The following is a 21,195-nucleotide window of genomic DNA, read 5'->3' as shown; positions in this document are numbered from 1 at the left end:
GAAATAGTTGCCGCTGTGGTTGTGATCTTTTTAGGATGGTTGTTTTTGGCTGTTAACACAAATAAAATTAGGTTGTATCTTTTAATTTTTGTTATACTGATCTCCACATTTTTATGGCTCTCTTATGACATAGGACCTGTAATTTACATTTTCAAAATGCCATCAGACCAATGCAGGAGCAGTAAAAATGACAGAAAAGGCTCTTCCTGTTGAACTACTGGGAAACATTGCAAAGTATGGTGAGCTTTTCTAGCTGGGTGTAGCTACTGTCAAAAAGTGACAGCAGCAGGATACATTGATGAGTTGGGTTTTGTGAACGAGAACAGTTGGCTTCTAAGGAAAGCTGAGCAGGTAAACCAACCTTTCCTATCAGTTTTGTACACACACAATTAACTGGAACATTACAGAAATATGTCAGAGGCCGAAATATTAACAAGTCATATCAAAACAGAGAGTACACATGCTAACACACTTACATGGCATGAACACCCAGAGACCAGCTATATAATGTGTTGCCAATAAGAGTGTAGAAAGCCTCAGCTGACTTTACCAAGGATGGAGATAATTGCGCACAAAATCCCAGGAAAGTTATCCAAGGTTAGACTCATCAAAACACTTTGAAATGCCTGACACAAGAGGATTACCATGTTTCAAAAAAATACATTTTTTCCAAATTTATTTTTTGAAAACATTTTACAGTCTGTAGATATTTAAATAATTCTGTACTATATTGTTTGTAATTTTGTTCACTTTTGATTCATGGTTATTTATTATTGTTTTGATGATTTTATTCTTCCTAATATGACCTTACTAGAGGTGCCCCTTTAATCTGTCCTGCTGCTGAAACTATTTAATTTCGACCAAGGGGGACGATAAGGTTAATCTTATCTCTATATTAATAATTGTATGATTGTTATAGAAGTTTATGTGCTCATTTACTCGACTATTAAGGAGGGTGGATCCCTGGGCAGTCGAGCCAGTAGCGTTTTATTAATTCACTGTTGTTCATTGTTGTCAGTGCAAAAACACGACTGTTAGGTAAATTGGTCTCTCTAAATTGCCCTTAGGTGTGAATGAGTGTGCGCGTGGTTGTTTGTCCTGAATATCTCTGTGTTGCCCTGCGATGGACTGGCCACCTGTCCAGGGTGTACCCTGCCTCTCACCCATAGACTGCTCGAGATAGGCACCAGCTTCCCCACAACCCACTATGGAATAAGCGATAGAAAATGACTGAATGACTGACTAAATGTTGTTCAATGTATGGAGAATGTCTCTCCTTTCTCCATATCTTTCCTCCATCTTCCCTGCTTAAGACACTCCTAGGTTCACTAAAAGTCCTCCTCACTACTCTTAACATTTCCTCACATTAGGAGATCTCTTAAGGCGTAAGATGATTGTGAATCACTTTTATCTTACCGAGGGAAAATTCTTAGAATGACGTCAATAGGAGCTACCTTTAGACCTAGGATTCTTTGTGAATATGGGCCCTGGTCGCTGTGTCTCCCTCACATGAAGTCTACAGTAAGACTTTGATGAAGTTGTGTGTCAATTCAGAAGGAATGGAATTAGGCGACTCATCACATTTCTGAAGCCTTTGTGGATTTCCCTTTATAAAGAAGTCAAATAATTTCACTATAAGATCTTTATTTTTTGTTATTTCTGAAATAAGCAGGCTTATGGCCAACAATGTGTTCTCTACAGCTTTTAAATAGCCACTAGAAATGTCTCCTGTAACTGTCAGACTGGGTAGGGCTGTGCCTTTTTGCCACTGATCCACAGAAAGCACTGTGGCTCATTGGATCATGGTGTGACGGATATGGAGAAAAAACCCACAAACACACTCCAGCTCATCTCAGTATTTGTTGAATACATTCTGCATCTCACAGGCCTCCTCCCACAATGCTGGTTAACCGTCTCCACTTAGGTTAAATGACACAAGTCCTTGAAAGAAGAACCACAAGTCTGAAACTATTTTTACCCTGAAGCTATTACCACACTGAGTTTTGCACTGAAATTACACAACCTGTGGACGTGCAGTTCCCTCCCTATTGTGTATTATATTTTAATCATGTAAGTGATTTGTATATGCAACAACTATTACACCACCATAGGTGTTGTAATATTTTATTCATTGTTGTGTTTTTAGGGTTAAATATGCTTGCATGTGTAAACATCTTGAGTCCTGTAGGTGTTTTGTTAAACTTGCCGCACTAAAGGTGGCAGAATCACAAACAGAGAGATCAACTTGAGCTACTCTGACCCTGACACCAGCTGGTTGGTAACTTAAAAATCCAACTTTTTCTGATCAGTGATCACACATAAAAGCTACTAGATGGCACCAACAACAGCTCTCTTTGGGATGAATGCTGTTACTAAGGGAAGAAGACTTAAAGTTGCAATTTTCACTCTGTGAGGTGTTTAAAAGGAATTCAGCGGAAGCACAAAACAGTAAAAAGTTATTTTATAGGAAAATGTATTTTCTGTGGAGACACGCCCACTGTTCTGCACAGGCTGTTGCCACAAAAAAGTGAGGCTTAAGCATGTACTGGTCAGATGTTTTCCATTCCTATTCATTTTGGTCATCTCCTATCTACAAAACCCTAAACCATCTGACAGAAAAAGTCGATTTGCACCCACATTTGGGATGTTTGGTTAAATTGGTGAGGGAGCAAATTAACCAGTCAGCCTTCAGCAGATAACAGGAAGGCTAAATGTATTACAGGAAAGTTGACGTCTGCATGTTAGAGAACATTCAGTATTTGGCCATGTTTACAGGATTTTGGAAATCTCGAAGTTTTCTCTAGAAAACATTCTCTAGAAGTTGCAGATACTAATGACTAAAGTGACTTTGTCTTGATTAACAGTGACTCCTCTTTCAATAGTGTGATGTCACCTCTTCTAATATAAATAACGAATGACCGCTCAAAGCAGGAAAAATATATTTTGCACAATGTTAGTTCTTAAAGAGAAATTGGAATGGGATTAAATCAAGGTCAAACTATATGAAAATTGTAGTTTGGAAGTTGACCATAAAACTCTAGAACTGGTGAATCTCTACCTAACAATAAAGCACAGACCTTCTAAAAACCCAATGCAGACATGCATCAAGTGTAATATAATCAACAAAGCAGTTCTGCTTTAACTTCCCTGATCTGACGCTTCTGTTTGTGGTGCAGGAACAGACACACGCCCCATCCACCCAGACTCCACAGAGCTGACAGACACTTCCTGCTCTGATAATATCCTCAGCTCAGCTTGAACATGATCTCCCAACAGGACTTTAAACATGGGCACTCTGTGGTGAGCCACTGGAAAAAGTATCTAAACTGAGGGACATTCACAATATGGCTCAACTCAGAGGTTGTGATTATGACTGTAATCTGTAATTATGGCTGAATGACATCCTCCCTCACAAACACTGTTCTCTGCGCAGGCTGCACAGGTTAAAATACATGTGTTTAGCTTTTTCATTTAAAGCGAGGATTTGAAAGTGAAGTTCATCAGTCAGTTGCAATTTTCTCACAGAGAATAGTTTGGATTCGATTTTTGCCAGTAGGTGAAATGCTGTTTGTCAGACCTGTTAGTGTTGATACTTTGATGGTAGAGGAAGCCACATTTTACAACAGTATATGAGGAGAGGCACAAAAAGGTCTGACCCTTTAGAGAAATAAATGCCTTTTAGGTGTTACTTTTCCTTCTCAGAGCAGTAACAATGCACACGCATTCAATTTAAACTGAAATGTCTGAACTGAAGCAGTATGACACTCTACTTGAGATCTTTTTGGTTTTACTAAAACAAGTTGCATCATAAAACACCATCATTCAGTTACACATACCAAGAAATACGCATACCCATATTGGGTCAATATAGGAAAGAACTGAGTTTAGGAAAGAATGCTATGCATGTGTTTAAATAAGGGTTGGAAAAATGTTGCTATTAGGAAAGAGTTACAGGATGCCTATTTGTATATTAAATAGGTGTAGTTCAGGTTTTCCTTCATTAAAATCTTAAATATCAGCAAGAATTTATTTTTCAATTTTGAGAGTGATTGAAGAACATTTTGTGTTTTATTTGCTTCTACCTGATTAACATTTCCATCTCCTGTAAGCTAAAAATCTGATCTTTTTTCTACTAAGCAAAGCAAGCTTAGCTAATTGTTAACAGGCCACACTAACAACTCTTTGGTGTGGAAGGCGTTACTGATCAAAGAAGACTATGCTAGGTATTTTCAGCATCAGTGTTGTTTCTCAACATGAAGTCAGCAGAAACACAGAAGATGCAAGAGGCTTCGATAAAAGACTACTTTCTACATAAATATGTTGGCTGTTTGTTTAGGCTGCCACATCCTCAGTTATCTGGAGGGCTATATATATATTACAGTAAAGTTGCTCTGATTCTAGTTGTGTCAGTCATGGAATAAACCGGATTTAAAACCGTTTGTTGTCTTTTGTAAAATCTCAGATCAGGTGGGTGACTGCTAACTACATGGCATACACTCAGGCAGTTCTTTTTACTGATGCTAACCATGCTAATTGCTAATAAAAGATACTAAAGACAGTATAAAACGTGGAGTTTCCACATGTTATTGAAAACCTTTTAACTGCAGAGTTGGATCCTCTTGTATACACACCCCTCTCATGTGAGGTCCTAATTAGTGATCGGTCACCACAAAACGGCTCCTTTATAGACACAGGAATATTAATTTAACATCTAACAGATCATACAGTAAATCTGAGCTGATGAATATTAAGTTAATTACAGCTGTAATTATTTTTGAAAGGGTCCTATTGAAAAAAAAAATGAAAACATGTTTGAGGTGTGCAAAAAGAATATTTTACTGAGCTATATTCTGACTAGTTAATCTAGAAATATCTAGTAAATAAATAATATATTTTTACTGTATTAGTAAATTTTCACTTATACGCAGAGTCTACTCTGTTTCTTATCTGCAAAAAAACTTTGGGCTTTTTTGGACATAAGAATTTTTTTTTTGCTATTTTACTATAAACATTATATAATATAGTATACATAATACATCTAATGCTGCCAATGACAGATCTTGCATAGAGATAGTCAAAAATCTGTATCAGCAAGTTAGAGCTTTACAAAATCGAAGATTATAAATAGGCTACAAAATTGCTTATCTGTGAATTTCCATTCTTCTATATCTTCACAACTTCAAGAACTCAATTATGACAACTCAAAATAAGGAAATTAATGTTACAAATTAGTTTTAAGCCACATCAATGATTGCTGAGCCCACACTTTAGTTCCTGAGCTTTTTTACAGGATTTCTAAAGTTCAGATAGGATGTTTCCTATTTTCAACTGACACTGTTGTTGTAAAACTGTCAGCTTTCAGCAACGTTACGGCCCGCTCCAGTGAGATTTCTTGGCTTCTTTATTACAGGAGGTTTATACATTTTTTAATGGCTTCCTTGCATAGTTTTGTGATATCTAGGTCATTTCCAGGAGCGAAGTCCTCTCATTGCACTCTTTGTGTTTTTTTACGCTCATACAATAAATGTTTTAGTATCCCCCAAATGCGCCATGGTAGAGACCTCTAAAACAGAAGATATGAACTTTAAACAAACATGGGAGATTCGTTATAAGAGCCTCTGGATCATCATAAACAACAGAACTAAGACAGCAGAAGACAGAACGGCAGACAAAGCAGCAACATAGTGAGCGGGTTTCAGGGGACATGCGTCTCCTCTGATAAATATTTTAAATCCATATCAAACACGAGTCTGGACCAGAGAGCACACATGCTTCAATTAATTCTCTCCGACAGATGTCTTAGGAAGCCTGAGCAGCGGGACTCGCTGCCCAGGAGTCGCATCACCAGGTCATTTTTATGTATTTAGATACTCTAACAAACACACACAGGAAAAAAAACACACACACATGCTCTGTATTCAGCAACACCCCTAGTGGTGCAATCATCGTCCTCTCTGCTACCACAGAGCAGCACCCACAGCTGTCACACAACCAAGGATCCAATAATGAGCCAGTGCTACTTTGCTAGAATCCAAGAGACTCTCAGCTGTGTGCAGATGCTGGGAAGCACAGGAAGAACTACACAAGCTGCATCTGTTTAACTGCAGATTGCAATTACAATGCACATTTTAAACAAGAAATGAGCAACGTGGGTGTGTCAGTTCAGTAAACCATCCCATGTCCAGTTCACTAAAAATACTGGAACAGACAGGATCACAACCAGAAGCCTTATTGTAGTCTGTCTATACACTGCTGGGTCTGAGTAAAAGACATATCTCAAGACCATGAGAAGGTTGCCATGTTCTTTATTGTCTTTCAAAATTTAAACCATATTTTAATAAAGTGTTGGGAACGACAAATAATAGGGTTTGTCTACAGAAGAACTTGCTGAATGTGTTGGTCGTCCCATAAAGGATAGGTAAATGTGTATTGATGCATACCAATCTGACATTAAAGAATGAAGAAACATCTTTTGAGTATATTTATTCAGTGGAAAGAAATACACGTTAAGAAATCATTGTCTTTAACAAGATCTAAATTTATTAATGATGGTTAAATTTTAGGGGTGGAATATTCTACAGCTGCTCTTTCCACCCATTGGTGTGAAAAGGCCTGGGCCTGGGCGACTCAGTTGATTCTACTGTCACCTGATGAGAGGCACAGCGTGCTCCTGATGTACTATAGGTAGTATAATGGTAAGGGAGTGGTAGACCACTCATTTCCTCACCTTTGGTTGCTCATTGAAGAGCAGTTTTTGTGGGTTAGGATTGACTAAAGGGAGGCAGTGCTGGCAGGGGTTCGCTCTGTAATCGGTAGGTTGCAAGTTTGAACCCCTGTTCCGTCTGTCTCAGTCATTTTGTCCATTTCATCCGCCTTGCCTGCTGATGGTGGTCAGAGGGTTCAGTGGATTGTATGGCACCGCCACTTCTGTCAGTGTGCCCCAGGACAGCTGTGGCTACAATGTAGTCTACAACTGTCAGTGTGTGGATGACTAATTGTGGTGTAAAGCGTTTGGGGTCCTTGGACTTGATAAAGCGCTGTATAAGTGCAGGCCATTTATCATGAAGCACAATGAGTCTGATTGATTCATGTCTCCTAACTAGATGTTTTTCCTTCTTACTGAATTATATGAGCAGTATCAACTAAACATGGCAGTTTTTTCTTAAAACAGGATGTATGTTCTTTAATAGAAAAGCAGACGTTTGTGGGTCAGGACTTTCACTCTCTGTTTTTCGATATCCATGAGGTATCAGTGTAATAATTCATCTCTCTATCAGTAGGCTAAGGATCCTAATGAAGGAAGACTTTAAAGAAAAATTTTATACTACTCACCAGGGTTGTCACATAACTAAAATTTCAAACTCGATACAGATAATAAGAAAATACTTGATACTATTTTTGATACAGCTGCAACATTTTTTTTAAGGCACAGGGTTCTTTCTAGTTAAGAGAAAAAAAGCATTAATTACAATATGAAAAAATGTACTTCCCTAATTAGGGCAAAACTAATCAGTAAACGAACATTCAGCCCTTATTTAGAATATAGTTAAAAAGTACCACTTACCTTGCTGGCAAAAAAAGTTGACAACATAATGCTTAGTATAAATGGTAATATCATTTATGGAATTATGTACCTTTGATTCAGTTGTGCAGGTGCTATATTTCATTATGGTTACTCATCTTTAGTGTGCCACTGTGTGCTTCCATTTGCCTGTCAATTTGCTTTTTAGGGGCTGCATAGATATCTTTATATTCTGTTAGGTTCGTATTTTTCAGTCTGTTCTCAGTCCGTTCAGTTTTCTCTATCATCAAGTTGGATAAAAGTTTTTTTTTAATCAAAGGAAACCAAGCAGGTTCAGCTCAGTGTGAGCAGCCATCTGCCATGACCGTCTAGGGGTTTGAGAACAAAGCAGAGACACAAAAACAACACAAAAGCACTGATCCAGGCGTACCTTCTATGAAAGAAAAAAAAAAAGTAAAACATTGTTATAGCTCCTTCAGTGGGTTCATCTAGGACAGAAAGACAGCTAAGCAGATGGACTCTGAGACACTTTTCAAGTTTAGAGTATGAAAGAGAGCACATACAGTTAGTCACAGTATAAGCTCAGTCAGTAGCTATGTCTAGGAGAGACAGGGTTAAACAAAGGGCCAAGTGTATCATCTGTAGAAGGTTAGCATTAAGTTGTTGGCAGCAGCAGCTCAGCTGATGCCCCCCTACAGGAAGGTGCCACAGCTAAACACAGAACCAGGTCAGATGTAGCTTCTAGGAAGAGAAAAAACAGAGAGAGAACATAAAGTTAAAACCTGAAATAACAGCAAATTGGAGAGTAGTATGAGAATGTAGCAGAGAGAGTAAAAGTGGTCATTATGTCCTCCAGCAGCCTATGCCTATAGCAGCATAACTACAGAGATAGCTCAGGATAAACTAAGCCACTCTAATTATAAGCTTTATCAAAAAGGAAAGTTTTAAGCCTAGCCTTAAAAGTAGACAGGGTGTCTGCCTCACGGACTAAAACTGGGAGCTGGTTCCACAGGAGAGGAGCCTGATAACTAAAGGATCTGCCTCCCATTCTACTTCTAGAGACTTTAGGAGCCACCAGTAAACCTGCAGTCTGAGAACGAAGTGCTCTGTTAGGAATATATGGAACAATCAGATCTCTGATGGATGATGGAGTTAGATCATTAAGGGCTTTATATGTGAGGAGGAGAATTTTAAATTGTATTCTGGATTTAACAGGGAGCCAATGAAGGGAAGCTAAAATAGGAGAAATATGATCTATCTTTTTAATTTTCATCAGAAGTCTTGCTGCAGCATTCTGAATCAGCTGAAGGCTTTTAACTGCATTTTGTGGACATCCTGATAGTAAAGAATTACAATAGTCCAGCCTTGAAGTAACAAATGCGTGGACTAGTTTTTCAGCGTCACTCCTGGACAGGATATTTCTAATTTTTCCAATGTTCCGGAGATGAAAGAAGAAAATCCTAGAAACCTGTTTAATATGGGATTTAAATTAAATGTCCTCGTCAAAAATAACACCAAGGTTTTTTACTTTATTGATGGAGATCAATTTAATGCAGGCATTTTCTTTTATAAAGACTCTGGTCCACACAACTTTGACAAAGTCTTTCTCGTCAGAATTTAGAAGCAGAACATTTAAAGTCATTCACGTTTTTAGCTCTTCCAGACATGACTGTAGTCTATCTAACTGTTTGGGCTCATTAGGATTTATGGATAAATAAAGCTGGGTATCATCAGCATAACAGTGGAAATGTATCCTATGCTGCCTGAAAATTTTACCTGATTGGACTGTCCCCCAGCATCAGAACCTCTTTAAAGTGCCTGGTGTAATTTTATTTTTCATGGAAATGTACCCACATCATTGAGGAAATTGAAATTCCCTCACTTCAAGGACGAGTGCCTTCAGCAATCTCTGCCAGTATCAAGAAGGATTTGCTTAAAAGACTTCATCTGATTCAAGGGACCAGTTTCTTCTGTTTATGGCTTTGACACAGCAAAGCTATAAGCTGCAAATAATGCTAAAATGATAAACTTTATTTTAGAGATGAATTTATTGTGTTGATATAATGTCCTGGCCATTGTTCTGATAGCAGTAGCATCGTGCCTTCTGCTTATGTTAGTGCTGTGTGCTGCTTTCAGCTCCTTGAGGACAGAATCATACTGAGTGTTTTGAATAATATTATTACATAAACTGTTTTGCATTGCTTTTTGCTGTTGTTGTCTTGTTTCTGCACCACTAGATAATTGTAACTTTGTTATCAAACTACAAAAATAACAGGTTAAAGTGGAACGCTCTTTGACCAGGAGGGAAGCGGGGTGTGAAATGCCTAAACAGCATTTGAAGAGACGGCACCAAAACAAGTTGCTCTCAGACGCATCTCAGAACAGAGCTAAGAGAGGGGCTACAATGGAGCTACAATAATGAGTTCAGACCAAGGCATTGCAGTTCCACTTTATAGAGACCACAAATGAATAATTTAAGTGAAAAGGAAAGATTTAAAGTCACAATATGTCCCCTTTATGGCAAGGAGTGAAACTAGACTATGCCTTAAAAATCCTTTCAGTATTAAAAGGTTTGAGTTGTAGTTTTAGTGCCTTGTTACCTTTAGTGGCAGTTTATTCTAAACGACAACCTGTTCAACTCATCATCCACATATTACCCAATACAAGAGTTGTTCTGCAAATAGTGTGATTAAATCTGAAAAAGTGATTTTGCAGATATAAAACAATATTTCAAAATGTAAGTGTAAAAGGATAAGTTCATTAAGAAAGATTTTCTTTGTAATTCAGCTGAGGAGAGATTTGTTCTGGGAGTCAGCCAGGGCCAGAGAGGGAAGTTAATTCTGTTCCAGTGAGCTATTAGTCAAGAGTCATCTGGGAGAGATTAAGAAAAAAGGATTTATTTCAGAAGATTGACAATTACTACAGGATCAAATTGTCCCTGCTACTGGTCATGCTGATTCATAGATGTTTACTTCAGAAAGAATCAATGTGGGGTCAAAAAGAACATCAATGAGGTTTTTTTTTCTTTATATAAATTCAAAACTACCTAGATTATTTTTATTCCTTTCAGTGATTTTCTTGAACTGTTATTTTTACCACAGATTATCCACTGGTGTAATGAAAGACAGACTTTGTAGACGTTGCTCTATAGTACATTAACAAACACAGAAAGAAGGGGAAAAACAAGCATAGTATGAAAGCATCTATAGTCAGTCTGCAGATGAGTTATCAGCTTTAGTGACTGATCTGAACACTACACTTGTTTTATCAATGCGGAATGTATATCAAAATGGGTCTATGAAAGATAACATAACAAACATATTATGAGTAAAATGAATTTAGTGTTAATGTTTGTGTGTTTCTTATAGATGTGTTTTTGTACATTAGTGTATCCAACTGTGTACACATATGTATTACATAACAGCTCTGCCTGCATATGGATTAGAGGCAGTTGATCAGCATAATGATGGTAATTACATGAAAATAAGGAGAGGAATAAGCTAGATGAGTGCAACGCAGATACAGAGACTTATAGAGATTTTTATTAATTGGGATTTTTGGTAAGTTATGTATTCCATTGCTTGTTTGGTAATGTAATCATCTATCCTTTAACACTCCTGAAACGATGAAAGCTTGTGTTCAAATATTACAGACATTGTACAACTCTTCTGGAATCCTGTTTTTATTCAACAAAAAATGGCACATCAGAAGAAGAAGAATGATGAATTCAACCTGGCCAGAGATAATCCAGCTGAAGTACATGGTTGGCTGGCCGCGGAAATGAGCTGGCAACACTTGAGGATGGCCAACAATACTTGAATAAGAACTGGACGCTATTTGCTTTAAGGTGTTTATTAGGTATATCTAAAACTACAAAAGGTATTAAAATACATACAGTCAGATCTACATTTATTGTCAGTCACAGACTAATCTGTGATTTAAATGTTATTAATCTTGTTTTATGTGATGGATCTGCTTAAAAAAGTCCAAGTTGGTGAAGTGAAATGAGAAAAATAGAAATAAAAATGAACATCGGCAAGTGCATATCAATCCAGCCCCTTTGCTATGAAGATCCTAAAAGGTTCTGGTGAAACGATTTACCTATAAAAGTCACATAATTAATAAAATTAAGTCCACCTGTGTGCAATTCAAGTGTCACATGATCTGTCAGTATAAACACACGTCTTCTGAAAGGCGTCAGAAGCTGCAAAACAACTAAGCAAGAGGCATCACACCATGAAGACCAAGGAGCTCTCCAAACAAGTCAAGGACAAAGTTGTTGAGAAGTACAAGTCAGGGTGAGGTTATAAAAAATATCCAAATCTTTGATGTTTCCCTGGAGCTCCATCAAATCCATCATCTTTGGAAAGCACATGGTACCACAACAGACCTGCCAAGAGAGGGCTGCCCACCAAAACTCACAGACCGGGGGGCATTATTCAGAGAGGCAACACAGAGACCAAAGTTAACCATGATGGTGTTCCACAGCAGAGACTAGAGTAGCTGTCCATGGGACCACAGAAGGCTGTGCACTCAACAGAGCTGGGCTTAATGGATTACTGGCCAGAAAAAAAGCCATTTAGACTTAGTGTTAAAATTAAGAAGGCACGTTTTGAGTTTGCTAAAAGGCATGTGGGCAACTTCCCAAATGTATGGAGGAAAGTGAAAACTATGTCTGGTGCAAACCCAACACATCCCATCAGCCTAAGAACACCATGCCCACAGTGAAACATGGTGGTGGCAGCATCATGCTGTGGGGATGTTTTTCAGCAGCAGGAACTGGGAAACTGGTCTGAGTCGAGCGAAAGATGGATGGTGCTAAAACAGGGATATTCTTGAGCAAAACCTGTGTAAGAAGTAGCTCTTGAGTTGCCCTGTATGTGTTAACTTATAATAAGGACTTTCCAACAACACCCATATAAATACAACTGCACTGAACAGTGTTGTTTCACAACTTTTAAACTGTTTGAGAGGAAGCATCTTGGGCACTTGGTAGAAAAAAGAAACACTAACAGAGGAACATACAAGAAAGGAATAACTTGGAATAATTCTACACTATACAAAACCTTTATTTTATTAGTGAAAACCCCCCCAGAAGAATTTCAGTGGGTTTTGGGGCATTAGGATAAGCTTAGAATGAGACAAGCATAAAAAATGCAATATGTATACTAGTCACCTTGGGCTGGATTCTTCTACAGTTGTTACAGATTCTTTAAAACACAGTTTGAAGTTTGTTCCTCAGCCTCTGACAATCACAATGTTCTTAAACTTTTGACCTGTGAACCCAGAATCATGAATAGTGTTATCTTGTAAGCTGGATGTATTGTCCCACCCCTAATTTTTCTCTGTATTCAGGATCATATTACATCCCTGAGTTCAGCTCAACATGTATTTTTCAAGAAATCAGGAATAAGTATTGTATGTATAAACTGTTGAATAAACATGTTGTGGGAAAAAAGGCTGCTTCTTAGTATTTTTAGGAGTGAGTGGGGGGTTGGGCGCTTGTGTGTGTGGAGGAGGAATCATTGTGACCTTATTCTGTCACCCCCCCCCCCCCCCCCCCCCCCCCAGCTGTTGCAAAATTGAAAAAAAGGCTTCCTTTACTGTATTGCTGCTTTGTTCTGTTCATCGCTGCATTGGGTTGAAGCATATTTCTGCTGACAGTAACCCTGGGACTCTAAAAGAATCAAATCTGTCTACGATTGGACGGGTTGACTAGGAACTATTTTCTCCTGCACTCAGCATACCCTGAAGCTGGGGACATCTCAGACTGTTTCTGATGAAAAACCAGAACAAAATGATCTCGCTGGTCAAGCCGTTAAAATAATATGCTGCCTTGTGGACGCTGGATTGTTTAGTTTGAATTAGACTATTGCTGTTCAGTGAGTACTTGATCCAACAACTCAACTCACCAGTGATAATGAGTGTGGGTATAACTCCAGCCTCATTGAGCATTCGCTGGATGTGGCTATTGTACAAGGTGAGTGCGTGTCCTTTCCCGCTCTGTGGATTCACAAACAGCATCAGCCGGCATGGACGGGGCAACGAGCTCAGCAACACCCCTGGAGGGGAGAGAAAGGACAAATGTAACAAATCACTAAGCATGTAAGGGGTTCAACATATATTATAGGATCATCATTTAGATGTAACCATGACTCAGCAGGTTTTTGGGAGGTAAGCAGTGCACACAATATATACTGTTTTATAGCACCCTGCCACTATTGGGAAAAATTCAAACAAAACAAGAGTCATGGAAGAGTTTGGTCACATAATGACCAGACTTTGAAAACAAGTAGATCTTTGAAGGATGAGCTGTCTACTCCCCACCAACTCGCCAGCTATTGTGTCATTTGAAACCAATAAATGCCTCCATGCTTTGGAGTTTCAGTCCAACAATAAAACTCCCACTTATGCTTTAGAGAATGCAAAGGACTAACACACATATACATATAAATATATATACCACCGCTCAAAGGTTTTAGAGCCCCTTTCTAATTCAACGGTTTTCTTTATGTTTGTGACTATTTACATTGTACGTAGATTCTCAATGAAGGCATCAAAACTGTTAATGAACACATATAGAATTATGTAGCAAACAAAACATTGTAAAATAACTTTAAATATGTTATATTTTAGATTCCTTAAAGTAGCCGTCCTTTGCTGTGATGACTGAAATATTAACCTTTGACCGTCTCTCATTGAACCTCTGGGAAGTTCTTTCAAGACTCTTTGGAAAACTATTTCAAGCGACCACCTCATGAAGCTCATGGAGAGAATGCTAAGAGAATAAAGCAGTGATTAGAGCAAAGGATGGCTATTTAGAAGAATCTAAAATATAACAATGTTTGGAGTTATTTCACACTTTTTGTTTACTACATAATTCTATGCTTCTTCATTCACAGGTTTGTTGTCTCTGGTGAGAATCTACAATTTAAATAGTTATGAAAATAAAGAGGTCCATTAAGTGAAAAAGGCGTTCTAAAACTTTTGACCGGTAGTGTATATCTGGAGAAAAGAGAAACAGAGCGCTGCTGGACATCTGCTTGCAAATGTGCACTTTATCTAGGCTCTTATCTCTTCTATTCAGCTTTGGTGGAGTTTGGGTAAAAGAGAAGACAGAGTTACAAAATAACTCATTTAACAAATTCCACACCAAGAACAAACCACTGCAGTACAGCCTGAATGTCCTGCTTCCCCTCGGGGGAACAAGAAGTAACATTGTCCTCTGCAATAGAAACCCTTATGCTGTACTGTAGGCTTCACAGAACAGATTGCGGCTCTGCCTGCGCAACACATCGTGGTGATAATGGGAACTGGTTGCTCACAAACACTGATCTGTGTTGGGTTAGGGCTAGGGTTAGGATTAGTGTGATTACATATTTAGTTCATCTTGTAAACCGTTTTTGTACACATATTCACAGCCCTTGAACTTTTTAACATTTCCTAATATTACAACCACAGATTTCAATGTAATTGATTGGTTGATTGATTAGAACCTCTCTCTTTGAACCTCTCCGCTTCTCCGCTGATCTTCGCAATGATCTTCTCTAACAAACCTCTGAGGCCAGAAACAGAACAGCTGGATTTAATGCATTATTTACAGACTAAGGTACTTCTGAAGGGATCTGGTTGCACTGGGGGTACCAGAGTAATGAGAGTTGAGTACAAAATTCATAACAACCTTTTCAGAATTTTATTTGTAACAGTATGAAAACTAAGTATCATTTTCCTTACACTTCAGTTATTATGTTTTGGTCTGTAAACATAAAGTCCTAATAAAATACATTGAACTTAACAAAATGAAAAATCAAAGTGAACCATAACCCCCTCTTTATAGTATGTTTTTGACTCATACAGAGGATAAATAAAAGTTGTTGTCTGGCATTGCATTTATAGATAAGTAGAAAGAAATGTACACACACACACACACACACACTCGCACACATATGACTCAAATATACAGCAGTTTTTAAGTCAGAAAAGAAACAAAACCCTGCAGGAGGATTCCTTCTGGTCAGTCTGTGATCTGAATATCCATCATAACAAGTCTGACAGCAGATAAATGAGCAACAATTGAGGTGTAGCAGCTCCGGTTTCAACCCGAGATCCATGACTCCACAGTGCTACAGTTATAGCTCAGGAATGCAGAGAAACCGGTTAGAGAAAAATGCTCCCATTTGTCTGCTTCACTGAAGCTTTAGTTGACCTGAGGTCGATTCCGCAACCTGCCCTGCCTTTGGTTTAACCTGACTAAAACACTACAGTTGTCCTGTAATACATTAGGAAAGTATTAACTGGTTTCACATTAAATAAATGCAGCCCTTTATACGAGGAGGGATGGGGTTTCATTATTATACCTCATTTCTAATATTCATAGGACATTTAAAACTTTACTTTTATTTCACAAATCTTTTCTATCTGCAAACATAAAAAAGTTTTAATATTAAAACATTTCATATATAAACACTGATATTTCTAGCACTGTTTACAAGATACTCCTTCTCCCATGGAGGACATTCACAATTGCAGTATGAATCCAGATTTTATGTTGCTGATGAACTAGTCAAATATTTGAAAACATCTTTGATGTAATGTATCAAACTAAACATATTTTCAGATATGATTAACCCAATTTTTTCACTGCAATTTTTCTTTTTCATCATTTGAATGTCCCCAACACTCCCCCTGATATTCCTAATCTTGGTCTCCAGGATCTGAATCAGTTGTGGGTAAACAGGACAGTGAGAGAGTGGCCAAAAATATTGGAAAGCAGAGTTTTAATGCATGGCAAATGATATTGCATCAAAACTGTCCTTTGCAATCTCATATTGTACATACTGATTTTGTGAGGACACTTGTGATGTAATATACATGAGAGAAGGCAGGAGTTCCCAGACAGACCCCAGACATTTATATGGAGAACATGTAAACTGTGCAGAAAGCTCAGTCGATTTCAGGGAGGGAAACACACAGAGATGCCCTCAAGAATCAGCTAGCATTGCAGTTGGCAGAGAACACCCTGACCTCTGTGTGTGTGTGTTGGTGTGTGTGTGTGCACGCGCAATCACGTATGCAGCTGCCCCACTTAAGTAAACTGTCATGTCACTTCCTGTGTGCCAGCCGTTTCTGTCTCAGAACATTCCAGTCAGCTCGTCTCTAAGCTCAAGTTTTTACTCCTCTAACATCTGTGCTGCACTGACATAATGGCAACAAGCCAAGACAGAACATATATCTAATTAAGGATTGAACAGGAAACCTATTTAAAACACTCCTCAATACAGACTTCTGAACCAAGTGAAAGTTATATTTCGGTGGACTGGCTGATAATGTGTGTGGTGTGTTTTGTTTGGGTTGGGTGTGGGCGTTAATGTTAACTGATGTATATCGGTCTGCACACTAATTTGGTTGTTGAATATATATAGGGAAAAGCTACAGGAAAAACACATGCATGGAAATGTAGTCAGTTTTTTCAAATTGCTTCAAAATAAAAGTCATTGCTTATCTTGGAGGTGGAGATAAGGTGGACAGAATCAGAACCACCATCCTTACAAACTGTAGCAGATGCACAGAAGATGAAAAATAACAGCAGCAAAGCACCACTCTGCATCTCAACTATGTTTACTTGATCTGTGATTAAAGGGGTCTCATCTGCTCCCTTCCAATTGATGGCATGGGAACTGTCCCAGATCTGAATGGAAATATCACCACTGAGCTATTTGCAACAGGAAAAAACAGCCCAAATGAAAGGGAACCCTGTAATAGCTTTCTGGGTGCCTACGGTAAGAACACATGCCTTATAAGTTTATTGAGAAAGCTCCACTCTGTGTATGAAAGTCTCTGTAAACAGCACATATCGCCTCTGTTTTTTTAAGAATCCAACATAACAGCAAGAGATTGTATTATGCACAATATTTTCTTTACTGGAGGCTAAAACAGAATTCTTGCTAAGCAAGTGAATTTTGTTATATTTAATCCATTTATTACCTTACATTTGCTCCTTTTCAACAGGCTCTTCTTTGGCCGGCTCCCCTCCACTGAGCTCGCTTTGCTAGAGTTCCCATTACTGGATTTTCCGGCCAAGTACCTGCTTTTTTTGGACCCGCTCCTGAGCAGGTACGATCAGGGCTGAGTAGGGACTACATGTGACTGAACAGACTGCTGTTCTCTGATTGGCCGTGGGACCAGAAGAAACGAGGAGGTTTTCGATGAGGTAGTGCAGGGAAAGTTAATAAAACTCAAGTGTTACTAAACTAATATTAAGGACCACAATGTCCAGAGCGGGTTACACTGAAATATAATTTTACTACAGGTCCTTCTCAAAATATTAGCATATTGTGATAAAGTTCATTATTTTCCATAATGTCATGATGAAAATTTAACATTCATATATTTTAGATTCACACTAACTGAAATATTTCAGGTCTTTTATTGTCTTAATACGGATGATTTTGGCATACAGCTCATGAAAACCCAAAATTCCTATCTCACAAAATTAGCATATCATTAAAAGGGTCTCTAAACGAGCTATGAACCTAATCATCTGAATCAACGAGTTAACTCTAAACACCTGCAAAAGATTCCTGAGGCCTTTAAAACTCCCAGCCTGGTTCATCACTCAAAACCCCAATCATGGGTAAGACTGCCGACCTGACTGCTGTCCAGAAGGCCACTATTGACACCCTCAAGCAAGAGGGTAAGACACAGAAAGACATTTCTGAACGAATAGGCTGTTCCCAGAGTGCTGTATCAAGGCACCTCAGTGAGAAGTCTGTGGGAAGGAAAAAGTGTGGCAGAAAACGCTGCACAACGAGAAGAGGTGACCGGACCCTGAGGAAGATTGTGGAGAAGGGCCGATTCCAGACCTTGGGAGACCTGCGGAAGCAGTGGACTGAGTCTGGAGTAGAAACATCCAGAGCCACCGTGCACAGGCGTGTGCAGGAAATGGGCTACAGGTGCCGCATTCCCCAGACCTGGGCTACAGAGAAGCAGCACTGGACTGTTGCTCAGTGGTCCAAAGTACTTTTTTCGGATGAAAGCAAATTCTGCATGTCATTCGGAAATCAAGGTGCCAGAGTCTGGAGGAAGACTGGGGAGAAGGAAATGCCAAAATGCCAGAGGTCCAGTGTCAAGTACCCACAGTCAGTGATGGTCTGGGGTGCCGTGTCAGCTGCTGGTGTTGGTCCACTGTGTTTTATCAAGGGCAGGGTCAATGCAGCTAGCTATCAGGAGATTTTGGAGCATTTCATGCTTCCATCTGCTGAAAAGCTTTATGGAGATGAAGATTTCATTTTTCAGCACGACCTGGCACCTGCTCACAGTGCCAAAACCACTGGTAAATGGTTTACTGACCATGGTATCACTGTGCTCAATTGGCCTGCCAACTCTCCTGACCTGAACCCCATAGAGAATCTGTGGGATATTGTGAAGAGAACGTTGAGAGACTCAAGACCCAACACTCTGGATGAGCTAAAGGCCGCTATCGAAGCATCCTGGGCCTCCATAAGACCTCAGCAGTGCCACAGGCTGATTGCCTCCATGCCACGCCGCATTGAAGCAGTCATTTCTGCAAAAGGATTCCCGACCAAGTATTGAGTGCATAACTGTACATGATTATTTGAAGGTTGACGTTGTTTGTATTAAAAACACTTTTCTTTTATTGGTCGGATGAAATATGCTAATTTTGTGAGATAGGAATTTTGGGTTTTCATGAGCTGTATGCCAAAATCATCTGTATTAAGACAATAAAAGACCTGAAATATTTCAGTTAGTGTGCAATGAATCTAAAATATATGAATGTTAAATTTTCATCATTACATTATGGAAAATAATGAACTTTATCACAATATGCTAATATTTTGAGAAGGACCTGTATTTACAAATCATAAACCATGCCTGAAGACCATGGCAGCTTTCTGAATTACATGCAGGCGGAACTGTACTTAATAACATCCTAAATCAGCTGATCACACATAAAACAAGTATTTATGTTTTTATTATCAATTAATTAATTTTCTAATCGTTTCACACAGATTACTTTAATGTGACAATTTCACACAATAACGTTAATAGCGGCACGACACACTACACTGATGGCTGGGCTTCAAGCCATAGCTCCAGCTGTTAGTGGGTCAATGGAAATGCAACAGGCTTTGTGCAGAGTAGAGAGACTGAGTGGAGGAGAACCATGAAACCTAAATAGAGCCTGTGGAAAAGGGGAATTTGTCGGTAGAGATTCAATGAGAAATCATCTGGTGACTGGATGATTTTTAGTTTGATAAGCCCTAACTGGTTACTGGCCAATCAGAAGCTCGAAAATATAATCTTTTTCACTATACGTCAACAAAAATACTCTTTGGTGTGGAAGTTGTCACTTAGTGTTATCTATTTTCAGGATCAGCGAAAATGAAGTCAGAGAAATCACAGAGTCAAAAGAAGTTATTCAAACAAGACTGCAAAAGACATATCTGTTGTTCATTCAGGTTGTGAGACAGTGAGAGAGAGCAAGACTTTCAGCAGATAACAGGAAGGCTGAACATATTACTGCAAAGGTGTCCTGTTTTACCCTTGAATTGTGAACAACTGCCGGTCATGGAACGTGCTGGTTGTGAAAATGTTGGCAGCCTGTTTGAATTCCTGGAGCTAAAGAAAGGCCCTGCACTCTAGAGGTATTACACACAGACTTCTTTAATGATGCTAATTTAATTAATAACCAAAATAAGATGGTAAAGCCTGTTTAAAATTTCAGCCCAAAATCGATTTTTTCTGAAATACCAGAACTTCTCTCTCATCTCATCAACGCTAGAAAAACTATTTTGAATAATGTTCTTATAGGTTCTTATTTTCTAGCTGTGGTTATATCAGTGGCTCAAAGCCTTACAGAAAACTGAGATCAAAATCAGCCCCAGCATTCTGTTCAGTGTATCTCTGTCAGTTCCACAAATTTCAGTAATGGGAAATTATGAACACATCTGTCAACCTCACTGATAGTCTCTCTCAAAGTATGGGTGTCTGTGAGTATCAAATGACGCTCAAAACTTGATAAAAGCTGCTTAAAAATTCCTAAGATGTGATCATGCTGAGCTGAGCTCACACTGCTAAAATCTTGCTGGAACAATTTTGCAATTTATATGGAGCTGTCACACTCTGTAATGTTTTAGTTTTGTAGGAGATGTAAAGAGAGAGAAGGGGAACAGGGATGCATTTAGCTCCACATGTAGGTGTTTAGGATAACCAGATCATAACTTCAGGGCCGTCAGAAAGGGAGGATTTAAGGCAGGAATTTGACAGCTATGACAGATTTCACCTGAGAAATGAACTGCAGCGGTTCCAATAAACCACTGAAGACGTGGCCTATATATATATATATATATATATATAATATATACATATATATATATATACACACACACATTTTATTTAATTTTTTGCATGTAATTAGGTGACTGTTAAAAGAAAGTACACCCTCAGTCAGCTCTACCGGTTTAACGTATAAAAGATCGGGTCTTTACCAGGTTTATGTAATAATACAAAACCTTAATTGTCCAAAACCATACGCAACAGATTCCACCATGTCTCTAGGTGATGGGTCAGACAAAGAGCGGTTCAAGAATCCCTCATGAGGACAAAAATATCGAGGCACGTGACGTCACCCGGTACGGAGGAGCCAGGGTCCC

General features: G+C 38.7%; 1 protein-coding gene across 1 annotated transcript in view; it reads right to left on the bottom strand.

Moving 5' to 3' along the window:
• Positions 1 to 21,195, bottom strand: part of LOC124867716 (sphingosine kinase 1-like) — a 67,543-nt gene that overhangs the window by 24,418 nt on the left and 21,930 nt on the right. The window contains exon 2 of the mRNA XM_047364298.1: positions 13,435 to 13,584. Within this exon, the coding sequence (XP_047220254.1) occupies positions 13,435 to 13,584 (150 nt within the window). The remainder of the gene's footprint in view (positions 1 to 13,434; positions 13,585 to 21,195) is intronic.

Source organism: Girardinichthys multiradiatus, chromosome 5 (genome assembly GCF_021462225.1).
Source record: "Girardinichthys multiradiatus isolate DD_20200921_A chromosome 5, DD_fGirMul_XY1, whole genome shotgun sequence".
Classification (NCBI taxonomy): domain Eukaryota; kingdom Metazoa; phylum Chordata; class Actinopteri; order Cyprinodontiformes; family Goodeidae; genus Girardinichthys; species Girardinichthys multiradiatus.
The sequence above is the reverse complement of the archived record's forward strand: the minus strand, read 5'-3'. Positions and strand labels throughout refer to the sequence as shown.